Source organism: Toxotes jaculatrix, chromosome 14, assembly GCF_017976425.1.
Source record: "Toxotes jaculatrix isolate fToxJac2 chromosome 14, fToxJac2.pri, whole genome shotgun sequence".
Classification (NCBI taxonomy): Eukaryota; Metazoa; Chordata; class Actinopteri; family Toxotidae; genus Toxotes; species Toxotes jaculatrix.
The window spans coordinates 15,036,417-15,049,070 of NC_054407.1; the positions used below are offsets into that span (position 1 = coordinate 15,036,417).

General features: G+C 39.3%; 1 protein-coding gene across 1 annotated transcript; it reads right to left on the reverse strand.

Moving 5' to 3' along the window:
- Window positions 1–1,455: 1,455 nt before the first annotated feature.
- Window positions 1,456–9,066, reverse strand: dsc2l (desmocollin 2 like). Its single transcript, XM_041054773.1, has 16 exons — window positions 8,797–9,066; window positions 8,482–8,572; window positions 8,102–8,310; window positions 7,899–8,003; window positions 7,458–7,613; window positions 6,913–7,057; window positions 6,668–6,822; window positions 6,385–6,519; window positions 6,061–6,246; window positions 5,692–5,939; window positions 5,354–5,496; window positions 4,661–4,873; window positions 3,802–4,023; window positions 3,409–3,524; window positions 2,971–3,300; window positions 1,456–2,608 (listed from the first exon to the last, which is right to left on the reverse strand). Exons 1-16 carry the CDS (start codon window positions 8,851–8,853, stop codon window positions 2,411–2,413), a joined length of 2,709 nt encoding a protein of 902 aa, XP_040910707.1. The 5' UTR covers window positions 8,854–9,066; the 3' UTR covers window positions 1,456–2,410.
- Between the last annotated feature and the right edge of the window lie 3,588 nt (window positions 9,067–12,654).

Here is a 12,654-nt window from a genome sequence, read left to right on the forward strand (position 1 = left end):
TGCAACATGCAACAGCTGGCCCTTGGTAAAAAAAAAAATAATAATAATAATAATGTAATTCCCCAGAAATGCATGTGTTTCTGAAAATGTTGAGGATTTTTAATCATTGCAGCTTTTAATTGCAGATAATTGCACATTTCTAGAATGCCAGTACAATGCCACACACACAAAAGCTTTTATTTCTGCAGAGAATACTAATTAAAAAGGAAAAAAAGAAAAGAAGATTGTTTATTGGTGGTATGGGTAACAAAGCTGCTGTCTCTGCTTGGAGTGCCTTTAGATATTTGGGTTAACTGCTTATTTTTATTATTTTGAGTTGTGTGACTTTTCAAGATTCTCCTAATTGGCCCCAGTGGGATTTTGAGCAAAAACCCTTGATGTTCACATCTCGTTCTCATCCCCCTGTAATTGTGACAGTATTATTGTAATCTGTGCAGATGATATTGTTGTAGTTTTAACAAGATTCCAGTGTTTCATCATAGCGAGGGACCGGTTTCATTCCAGGATTTAATCCCCCCCCCCCTTTTTTTCCCCTGCTCTCTGCTGTCATCTTTGATACCCATCACCACAATCACATGACAGATGGTCTCTTCTATACCCTATAATTATATTTCTAGCTTCAGATTCATAATTCATCACATTGATGCATAATTTGCATGTCGTCCGCAAAAATTGGTGAATTGTTTACTAACGCCAATGCTTTTTAAGTATATATTCTTTTTATAAATGAATAATCCATAATCTGCCTAAGTGTAATAAGATCAAGAACTCATTGGGGATTTCAATTTGGGTTTCAATACATTTGTTATACTGTATAATTTATTTATGGAGGTCTGTGCATATTGTAGCTAAGCTTGTTATCTACAGAATCTCATCATTTTAAATATGTTGTTAATAATTCATTAAAAGTGACGTAGCTTGGACCCCACACTGACTTTCCTGTTCCTGGAAAATCTGTTTCAAAGAGTAATGAAGAATTTTACCCTTAACAAAATATAGTAAATGACAATTAATGTCCGTTGGCATGGACAAGGTTTGGTAATTGCGGTAAAGGAAAAATGACACTAAGTACACCAACTTAATCTGCAGAAGGGTGGAGGTAAATATTAAATAGGATTAGGTGAGGAGTTTGAGAGTAGGTGTAACATAGTGTCACATTGTGCAAGTTCAGGGTGCCACACCTTGTAAATCATGCACCAGAGTACACAGACACACACAGACTGAGCACAATGACCAAATGCTTCTTCTATGGAATGCTCGTCTATCTTTCTGCCAAAGTACACAGTCAAATCAGCACCACAAAGCTTTTTTTTTCTTTAGACGTTAATGTTTATTAAAAAAAAAAAAAAAACATGCTGTAACACGATCAATGCTCACGACTTTAGTGCATGTAGTTGAGTTTACAGTTTAACTTCAAAATCCGTAGTCTGCTCGATAACAAATGTATTTTATAAATCTCATTTGAAAATTTTATTTGTTTTAAATTAAGCTTGCATGAAACAAAATCTGATACTTAAAAAAAAAAAAAAATTCTTTCTTTATTGACAATGCATAATTACAGCTTTAACGGCTTAATACACACATATGGGAACGTCAAACTCACTTTAATTACCATGTTCAAGGACATTTTTCTGAGCTGGTTAGCTTTCCTTCTGTCTGATAAGTCTTTTATTCAGACAGTTGCAGGCAGTGTCAGTAACACCTCACTCCTCCCATTCACGCCCTTGTGCTAACTTGCACGTTTACTGTCAGAATGTTGCAATAACTTCAGTGAGGGGAGGGCTGAAACTACGCCCAGCTGACAGTCAGGAGCTGCACTGGAGTGCGTTTGCACAAATATTTACCATGTGAGTTGGAAAATCAGCGGACGTTAACCGACATTATTGCGTATGAGTAAATTGAAATTACGTAGTTTCACATTAAATATTACAAAAATGCGGTTTTATTGTCGTATTCCGTTTAGGTATTTATTTTTCTTAAAAAATGTATCAAAACTATCAAATTTAGCAGTTTGAAAGCAGCCACGCAAATGAAAAGTGTATCATTTCCTGTGAACAACAACCAAAATACCAATTGATAGAAAACCCCAGCCCTTGACTGTACATATCAATACAACAACCACCATGACCCTGCAAAGAACTCAGAGACTTTAAAGGCAAACAACACGTTAATACACAGTAATACACAACATACAGTATGTACATTTTCAGTGCAAAAGACTTTTACCAAGAAAAAAAAAAAAGCAGCGATAAAAAAGCTTACAACTAAAAGCAGTAGCAGAGCAGTGCGCGCACACACACTGGCGTCGCCTGCTTGTTTGTTCTCATTCATGTTCAGGGGCATACCAAGCATTCATATCCCAGGCCTCAGTACATCCTGTACAGTGAAAAGTAAACACCATTATCATTGTTCATGTCTTTGTGCAGACATCTGCAAGAGTTTTGAACTTTGGTCCTAGTGTGTTGAGGAAGTCGAGGTTATCATTGTCGCCGTAGTCACTGCAGCATCCCACAGAGCCAGCTGTAGAGCCCAACCCCTCAAACCCGTAGGAGTGGATGATGTCGTCCGCGTACCGTCCGTCCTCTTCTGTTCCCAGATAGACCAGCTTCTGTTAGACAAAGTGGAAGCGTGTTATTACTCTGAGTGGACTAAGCCTGGGCGATGGAAGGAGAGATACTACACTATGTGATAATACAAGGCTGCTCAGGATATGACTGGCAGTCAGATATTACACAGTGAACAAACAACTCACCAACAAATTAGAGAAATAATATTTCTCACCAAGAAGTTGAGAATTATTAAAGTTTACAGAGGATACTATCACAGCTTAGAGTATAAGATTATATTACACATGAGAGTTACCTAAGCTCTTACAGATAAAGAAGTTATTAAACCTCAGAGAAAAAAAGGGCAAATATCTGAACACATTTAATTCTGTAACTTTTGTCTTTAACTTTAAAACAACATTACCTGTTGAAGATAGCGACCATTTGTTTGCCAGGTGTGAAGAAGAGCTGAGTCCTGGACAAGTTGTCTGGAGTCAAAACCCATGCTATTACTAAAAAACTCACTTCCAAACTGGCCTTCATACTGAGCACCATACTGATTATTATACTGGCCAGAGGACATCTCTTGCATATCCACACCAGACTTATACGCCCAATTCTCATGTGTGCTGTGAGCTCCAAGTGTGCTCGAGCTCTTGATTCCCTGCCATCCTGGATTTGCCATAGAATGCTTAACTGAGCCCTTTATTGCTTGGCCCATTCCAAAGGGGGGCACATTGATGAGACTAGAATCCTGTAGAGCAAAACAACAAAACAAAAACAATTAACAAACAAAGCAAAAAAAAAAAATTTAAAGAAAATAAGGTTTCTTTACAAGGGTACAATTATAAGCTTTCTTTACCACTTCATCCCCTCGGCCCTCAGTGTTTGACGTGAGCAGATTTCCTCCAACGTCTCCTATAGAGTCGACTTCCTTCCCCTCTCTCTTTGTCACACAGAAAAAGGCAAGGAGTATACCTGCAATAACAAAGCATGAATGTTAGAAATGACTGCACAAAGAGTGTGTTTTTCTAAATATAGAATGCCCCATGTGTGGTAGGCATCACAAGAGTGAACATATTAGCAGTGTAGTGCACAATATACATGCATAGTTCAGCAACAACAGAATCTTAAAACTTTATATCACTCCTGCTGCACTTTTACACATGCACGGGCACAAAACTCCTGTTTCATTATCTGCACAGTGCAGCCTACAGAAGTCTGTTGGCGAGAGTAAAGCAGTGGGGATACTCACAGAGCAGCAGGAGGAGGGCCAGAGGCAGCAGCATAGCCAGTATAGCCAGTCCACCTAATGTCGCAGACCTGTCCTTAATCAGGCAGGCTCCATTCCTGCACTCGCAGATTCTTACTGTCAGTGTCTGTACGTCACCAAAGCCCTGCAGATCTTTAACATCTATGCCAACAGTGTAGATCCCCATTGGAAGCTCTTTCTTTGACTTCAATATAGCTGTTGTGCCTAAAAGAAGAAGAAATGTATTTAAAAAAAGAAAAAAAAATCATTACAAAGATTTAAACAAATATTTTATCCAGAGCTGTTATTTGTGTAGTTCTTTTATTTGACAGCCATAGTTACAAAACATAACATGAGCTCTCAAAATATGATAATTGATATAAATTAAAAAATTAAGTGGCATGTCATTAATGTGTTATTTGAATGCAGGACTTTTACTTGTAATTTTGTATTTTGTGGTTTTGCTACTCTAAATTCTTTTTTCCGCCCCAGCTGATAATGGTGTCAGCTTCATAAATTTGTTATCAACTGAGCTGTAAATGATCAGTTTAATACCTGCTTCTGGTTCCTTCATTAGAATGCTTCTGTTAGATTTTGCTGTAAAGGTTTATTTTGATGGCTTTCACCAAAAAGAAAAAAAAAAGGTGTTTTGGAGATAGTAAAATCATGAATGAATTAATGAGACTTGGATTATGTTGTGCAAGCAGTTTGAACATTTCTTACTGAGCTACTACAGATGTTTTCATTAATGTTTCACTGTGGCTAAACATGTCTCCAAGTATTTATTCAAACTGTTCCACTGAACATTTTCTCTGCCAGACAGAGAGAGATAGATCAAATGGGTAAAAATACAACCACCTACCATTCAGTGTCTGCAGAGACCATTTTTCTTTACTGTCTTCCATCAAAGTGAAGGTGAAAGGGTGAGAGAGGGGAATCTCGTCTTTGTCTTCGGCCACAACCATCACAGAGCCGTCTTTTTCACACATCACCAGCTCACCGGTGGGGAGCAACGGCTTGTTGTCGTTGACATCCTCCACCTGAATGATGACTGTTCCTGTGCCTGTTTTGGAGCCTGAAATACATTAGTATTGCATTAGGACAAGACATATGTGGACATGTTGGTACCATGGAAAAATGGTCCGCTTTGTCATCACTTGGGTGCCAGTTGAAATGAAACTTTGTCTGAGAACCCAATCTCCACAATCATACCAAAAACTGTGAGTCACTGTTAATGTCACAGGTTGCCAACAGGTGTTCTCATGTGAGACAAAGCCTGGGCAGATTACGCTGTTTGTTCAGACAGATACTGGTGGGGGTGGAGTTGCTGTTCATAATAATGTTCTGCTTATATAATAGTGCCAAGAAAAAGCCTGACAAACGTTATGCTGACATGACATGTTGGCTCACCATGTTATGTAGGTAACAGCAGTGCTGAAGACTGGTTTGTCTTTATCCTTTATCTTTTTATCGAGTGCTGATATACTTGAGCTTATGATGCTTTCTTTATGGAATCCATGGACAGGTAAGTGTACAGCATTTACAAGCAACTTACTAGTATCAACAGCCTTCATGGTGATGTTGTAAATTCCATTCTGGACAAATGGTGACTCTCTGTCGATTACGTTTGCAACCCTCAGCTCTCCTGTATTTCTGTCCACGCTGATCCAGGAGGCTGGGTCTGCGGCCTTGTAATACCTGAGAGACAGTGGAAAAATACTTGTGTATTACTCTTCAGTTCAGCAGTCGAAGTCTGCCCTCCAGTGTTCAAGAAACATAACAGAAACTTCAGTTGAGATCTCGAGATTTAGCTGCATCTGTGTCTGGTATGAGCCGCACTGTACCACAACAAAGTTCTTTTTTTTGACACAAATTTAAAGTAAGGTCACTTACTTGATGCCCGCACTGCTCTTGGTCTCAGGATCAACAGCCGTGTAACTTCCTATAAGTGTGCCATTTGGTGTGTTTTCTTTTACGATGAAGCGGATTGTAGGAGCTGTGAATTCCGGGCCCTCATCGACATCAGTGACGGTGACATCCACAGGGATGGACTGCCACTGGGCTTTGGCGTTTTTCAGCTCAGCTTCGTTGCGTGCCATAATCTCAAGCTTTACATTTTTGGCCTGCTCGTGATCTAAGGGCTGAAAAAAACAGGGAGGGGGGAGTGTTATAAAGACAAAGATGTGAGTCTCTATGTCATATTAAATAGCGGTACAATTACAACTAATTTCATAATATTAATAATACACAATCTTAACTGACCTTCGAGATGTACAGAAGCCCCTCGTTTGTATTGGGGTCAGTATCGATCCTGAAATTTCCATTTTCATTTCCTTTAGTGATGACAAATTTTGAAATCCAGTTTGGTGAGTTTATTAAATCCTTGTCCTCAACGGGAATTCGAAGGATAAGTTTTTCATTTTCATTTTCTTTGACGCTGACTTCATACTAGAAGGAAACAAAAGGTTTATTCCTTAGACACCCAATTCTATCAAAACAAGTCCAAAACACCAGTTATTTTATTGTTACAAATTATTAAGACATTTGAAGATTTGCCTTTTTTTTAAGTAACTGCTAATCACTTACAGATGTTTTTGTGAAAGTTGGTGGGTTGTCGTTGATATCGCCCAGTGTAATTGTTGCTGTTCCTGTCCTGGACAGCCCATTATCTGCACCTTTCATATCCTTGATTTGTACTATCACCATATGCTTGTCTTTCACCTTCAGGAGAATGTGACAAAATGATATGAGAAAAAGATACAGAATGTGTTAAAATAAGGCAAGAGACCAACAAAAAAAGCACGTACAGAATCTCATTTCTATGTCGTCTTTCTGAGTAATGTATTAAGACAATGATGGCAGGACTCACCTCTCTGTCCAGGGTGTTCGTTACTGTGGTGATGACACCTGTCTCTGAGTTGATGGCAAACAGGTCCAATCCATTCAAGAGAGAATACCTGATCTCGGCATGGAGGGTATTTGCTTGGTCTCTGTCTGTAGCGTTAACCTTCCCCACCTCTGTCCCTGTGGAGTAAAATATGATCATCAAGTTTATTATCATCCTCACTGAAGTGTCAAACACAACACAGCAGGATTACATTTCATGCGCCTCACCTGGGCTGCTTTGCTCGAGCACAGTAAACTGCAGCTGGTCTTTGAATTCCGGTACATTGTCATTCACATCATCCACGATTATTTGGATGTTCAGGGGGTCGTCAGTCATCTGATTAGTTTGTTGGTCGAAAACTTTGGTCGTCAACTGTGAAGAAAATATTTTTACGAGGTCAACACGCAACATGGTGAATCGACAAAATAAATGTTATGGTTTCATTATAAAACTAAACTCAAATTAATCAACTAATAGAAAATGAATCAGCCATAATTTTATAGTATATTACTTGCTTCAAGTCATTATTCAAGCAAAAATGCCAAACAGTACTGTACCTAGCTGCAACTTCTCTCTTTTTAAAAAAAATTTATATTAAATTGAATATCTTCTATCCAACTGCTGGTTAGATAAACCAAGCAATGCAAAGACACCAACTTGAGCTTAAGGAAATGACGATTGGCTTTATTTGCAGATTTATGACATTTTATGGACCAAACAATCAATCGATCAATAAAACTATTGTTAGTTACGGGCCCTATTTCACACTCACTGTAAAGCTTGGGAACTCCTCACGATCAACTGCTTTAAGAACAGTCAACATCCCAGTCTTTCTGTCAAGATTGAACACTCCCACTGGATGCTTGTCGTAACCGGGTCCACTGATGGTGTAGTACACTTGGTGGTTGAGTTCGGAATCTGACACAATCTACAACAGAAACCATGTAAATTAACAACAAACACAAACTGGAATTCTGTTGTTCATAAACCATCTATCATCGTTAAGACGTCCCTCTGTGATCTATTTAAACTTGCAAAACTTTGAAATGGATGAAGGGAAAAGGCAGATGATATACATGTGACTATAATATCCTATGGCAGATTCCCATAGACAGTGTGTTTTTTTTTTTTTAAGTATGTCAGAAAAGAAATTGCAGCAAGAGCAATGCAAGACTATGTTCAGGTGGCTCATATTTTCCAACCTTAAAGTTACCTTTTCAATATCTTTTGGAAAAGGCCCCGGATAATTCTCCAATATGTTGAAGGGTGGGGGACTCCACCTTCTTTTGGAACGCTTCAGGTAGCTTTGGCCTTGGTGCTGTGACATGCAAACAAAAGGACCATTGAAAAAAAAAAAAGACCATTACCACGGTGGCCTATGTGAACGAGTTACAGGCTAATGCACTGTAATCTTACCTCTCTCTCCTGCAATGCACTGTGGACAAGGTGAACTTCCATCTCACTTTCCGGTCCTCTGTCGTCCTGAGCGCACACAGAAAATGTCCGCCCTCTTGTTCCCACAGGCACTGAAGTTAAAGCCACGACTGCTCCATTTGGCTTTATGGCAAAATTTGGGTCCTTCGAGGTAAAGCGCAGTGATTTGGTGTCGCAGTCAGCAACTTCAACTGAAAACCAAAACAAAACAAAAAAAAAAAAAAAGTGTTGGGGAGGAATAAAAAGTGAAAGGGAGCTATAAAACCAAATCCAATACAGGACATAATTCAAGGAGCTATAAATGTGAATAAGGAAAAGCTGTTCAGAAAGGAGTGAATGGGATAAAATTATCATTGAAATACCTTTAGTGATCTCGTATCCAGTCGGAATAGTTTGCGGCACAAGGACATAGAGAGAGCTCGGGATAAAACACGACTCCACTCGGGCCAGAATCTGAAGTAGGGAGTTGTTTTTTAGGGTGAGTTTAAAATGCGCTCATCGCATTTAAACGCTTGTTAATATTATAATGAGCGTAAAGTGTCCCTTTAACAGCAAATAATTACATTATTTCTGTTTAGTACAGACAAGTAATAGCGTCACACTTGTATTGACAAATGTTTCAGAGGAGGGGATTTCTTAGAAAAATAAATAAATAAATAAAAACGGAAAGTACTTACCAGCATCAGACAGATGTTGAAAATTAAAACATTCGCCATTTTTGTAAACTTTGCCATCCTCTGAATCGTTCAGAGACTGACAGAAGACGGGTTCGCTTCGCCGTTAAATCCTTAACAGATAGAACTTGTCTGTTCCTGTACTTTTGCTCTCAGTGAGAGCAGGCGGACTCACACACTGCGAGCCGCTGTGTCACCAGTGGCCGTGAGTCAACTTGTAGTCACACCTGTTTGCCCCACCCAGACACAGTGAACTTCTCTGCTATGAGGAGCTGTCAGAGCACCTTTGAGCTGTGCGCACTGTTGTGTCGCTATTGTTCTGAACACGACTCCTCCTAAAAGTTTGCAAACGTGTAAATGTATAATATATATTTTCCTGCCAGCAGGGGGAAACATTGCCCAAGGCTTCAGCCTCTTAAAGCAATTCTGCAATCAATTTTAGGTATGTTGCAAGACATCAAAAGCAAGCCAGGCCCCATTAAATGTTCCAGGGAAGATAGTTGTTACCATGTGAGAGGCAAATGTTTATAAAAGCACTAAGAAGTCTTACAGGAATATAACCTTGATTCCTGTGAAAGCTGAGCAGGTGCTCATGAAGGTGTGTAAGCTATAGATGAAAAGTCAAAGTGTTTGCTTTTAATAGAAATCACCTTTTTTTTTTGCATTTGCTCTAGGGATAAGTACGTGTTTGTGTGTCTGCTTGTTTTTCAAGAGTATCCACTCGGAGAAACCTCGCCCAGGTCGACACAGAGCTTGACCCCTGCATGCCCCTCCTCTCTCCTCCGCAGATCCACTGAAGCATTCTGGTAGGAGGAACAGAATTGGGCTCCTCACTTAAGACCACAGGAATGTGAGCTCAACGGAGCCCAGCGTGGGGGAGGCCCCGCTCCCATGCAACCAAGCGTTCACTATCTCTATAAACTGCTGATAGAAGCAAGAGCAACCAGAACCAGCAAGACCAGGCTTATGTGCTTTGAAAACAGGTCACATTTGAATCTGCTGTAATGACACAGATGCTGTTGTTGTTGTTAAAAGTGTTTTGGGAAGTTACACTATGTGGGGACTGCAACAGGAAAGGTGAGAAAAATGTCAGGAAGACAGTGTTGGTGTGAGTCATGGGTGTGGACATAATGAAAGGGCTTTAGGCTGGATACAAGACAGATTTAGTAAAATACCCTGCTGCGTCTTTCCCAAGCTAAAATGAAAATTACTTATGGTTGCGCTCCGGCTTCAGTGTGTGTTCACAGAGCAAACAGAGTAAACACGTTCGAGCAGATGAGCCCGTTATGTTTCTGCTTTTTCTACTGCTGACACTGTGTCTGACCTTTTCCTCTGGCTGTCCACTCATTGTGATATATTGCGAAAACATTAGTGACAAAAGAGATTCTTTAGGCAAATGACTAAAGCGTTAATTTTCTGTTGAGCAGTACAGTCCAAAGAAAAGTTGATTCATTTCCCAGGAAGACTCTTGAGCCACCAATTCTGAAATTCAAATGAATTTTGCACAAAATGATACAATACAATACAATATATCTGTTCAGTGTTTGTTTTATCATGTTAGGTGTTGCAATATTATGTTGGGAAGTCAAGGTTGGAACAAACCATCTGCATAAGGGCAACAAATCGTGTGTGCTGCCCAGACACATCACAAATGATAGAGAGCTAATACCAGATGTTTCCAGATCACATATTTAAAAGGTTTAAAATTCTATACAAATCCAGTTGTTCAGTCTACCACAGCAATGAATCCCCAAGGTAATAAAGTTTCCAGACTGTACCTAGAGCAGCTACTCCACCCTTTGGATGAGTCCCAAACAGGGACTCATCCAAAGGGTGGGGCATTTATGTCATGTTTCAGGGTTGGTATTTGGGTGAGACAAGTTGCTTGGCAGGACTTTTTTGAATGATGTGATTGATATCTTCTGATTATTAAAACGTATTGTGTAACAGTCATGTACATTATCAATATTGGAATCAAGCATCACATAATATTGCATACATACATAAGTGAAGAATATGCTGTATCTTAAAGTTTTATTGAAAGTGTTTTAGAGAGTTACAGACTCAACTATATGGTTATTTTTGCTATTGAATGATGCTGTGATTCACCGAGAAGTGTTTCTAATATGTAGTGTGCCCTTAATGAGATAAATTGAATGGGCAAGATATATTAGAAACACCCCTTAGTATAATGCAACACAATTTAACTGCCCCCAAAATGACAGTGAAGCTCTCTAAAAGAGTTTCAGCAAAAGCTGACCATTATATCCTTCAGTGCTGATCTCTCAAATTAGATTGCATTCATTTTAGGGAAGTGCACTTAATATTCCGGCAACTGAGTGTACACTAAGCCATGTAGGACTACTTATAAATACACAATTTATTCTTGATCTGAATGACTTTTCAGTTTAGCTCCCATGAAAATTTGCTTGTGTCCCCTTAAAGTTGTAATACTCTTTTAATGTGGGCCTATACATTGCATGATTGCAAGTAAAACCTAAGATAATACTTACCAGCATACTGCACGTATTTCCCAGCATATGTATTTACTGGTCAGTCAGAAAAGGCCGTAACATATCCACCAGCAGCACAGTTGTACCTGAGGCAGTGTTACTCAGGACTCTGAAATATTGACAAGACTTCCAAAAGCAGTCTGGTCACTCAAACTGGACAAACGTGTCTCACTCAGCTCGTGTGTCCTGTTTCATACCAGGCTCACTCTGCAGCATTACATAATAAACTTTTGACCATTTTTGTCTTTTGTTTTGATTTATCAAATCTCTGCTAAATTTGTTACAGAGACTATGCCAGGGAAGAGAATTTAGTAACCTCAGATTAACGTTTAATTAAAAGTTGGCTTGTTTCCTTCTGTTCACTCTCAGTTTATTTCTCATGTACGTTTTTTTTTTTTATCGTAGGTCATGCATCATACAGTTGCATCGAAACCACCCATTCACCTGGCAACTCCTTGTGTTTTTGCGCGCTGACTAATAAAGTGAGTTATTAGTCAAGAATCATTTAATAAGCACTCACTCTCACTTCTGTGGAACAATGGTGCAAGATTTATTGCATTACATTGAAATTATAGGTGTGCGAATGTAAGACACATACATAATAATTCCCTATGCTATGAAACTAATACCCAATCAGGCAAGATTAAATCTCTTTTATTTAAATTTCAGACACACCTTTGATAATAAGGAGTAGAATCAAGAATCGTGGCCCACCCAAACTGTGTCCACATGTGCCCTTTTCTTTATCTCCTTTTTCTCTCTGGGTTTTCTCTGTAAAACAAACAACTCATAAAGGCCTATACACACACACACACTCAGAAGCGGTCACACCAGTCCAATGAGCAGCTGCATGTTTGTGAACCCAGAAACCGAGGTGTCCACCTTGGGAATTTCACAGGTGCAGCTGAAGTTTTACAGATGAGTGAGAAAGTTGGTCCAAAAGCCCTCCAATAGATTTTTTAAAAACTGAGTATCAAAATCATGGATAGTAGATGCACTGCAAGCTCAGGGTGGAAATCTTGACTTCTTTTTCTTTTTCTTTTCTTTTTTCTTTTTCTTTTTTTTTTTAATCCTATAAAACTATTTCACACATTGTCACTCCAGACTGATAATGACATGTCTGCCTGGTTTGGACATGGTTTCTTGCCTCTGCCTCTCTGCCTCTCTACCTCTTTTCTTTTTTTTTTTTTTCATGGTCAGAGACAATAGGCTGCACACAAACATTACAGCTATGCAGAAAGTGGACACGGCCACTTCTTTTTCTCCGCCTGTTATCAGCAGTGGCCTGTGAGCAATCAAACGTAGGGAGGAAACGCCTTTTACTGTGCTGTAATAGTCCTTCCTCCCC

What these genes read in the sequence shown, in the direction of transcription:
- dsc2l (XM_041054773.1), bottom strand. Translation starts at nt 8,853, where the DNA reads ATGGCAAAGTTTACAAAAATGGCGAATGTTTTAATTTTCAACATCTGT. An exon ending in TCAACATCTGTCTGATGCTG is followed by an intron (nt 8,573 to 8,796) that starts GTAAGTACTTTC and finishes TCCCTACTTCAG; the next exon opens with ATTCTGGCCCGAGTGGAGTC. An exon ending in TGGATACGAGATCACTAAAG is followed by an intron (nt 8,311 to 8,481) that starts GTATTTCAATGA and finishes TTTGGTTTTCAG; the next exon opens with TTGAAGTTGCTGACTGCGAC.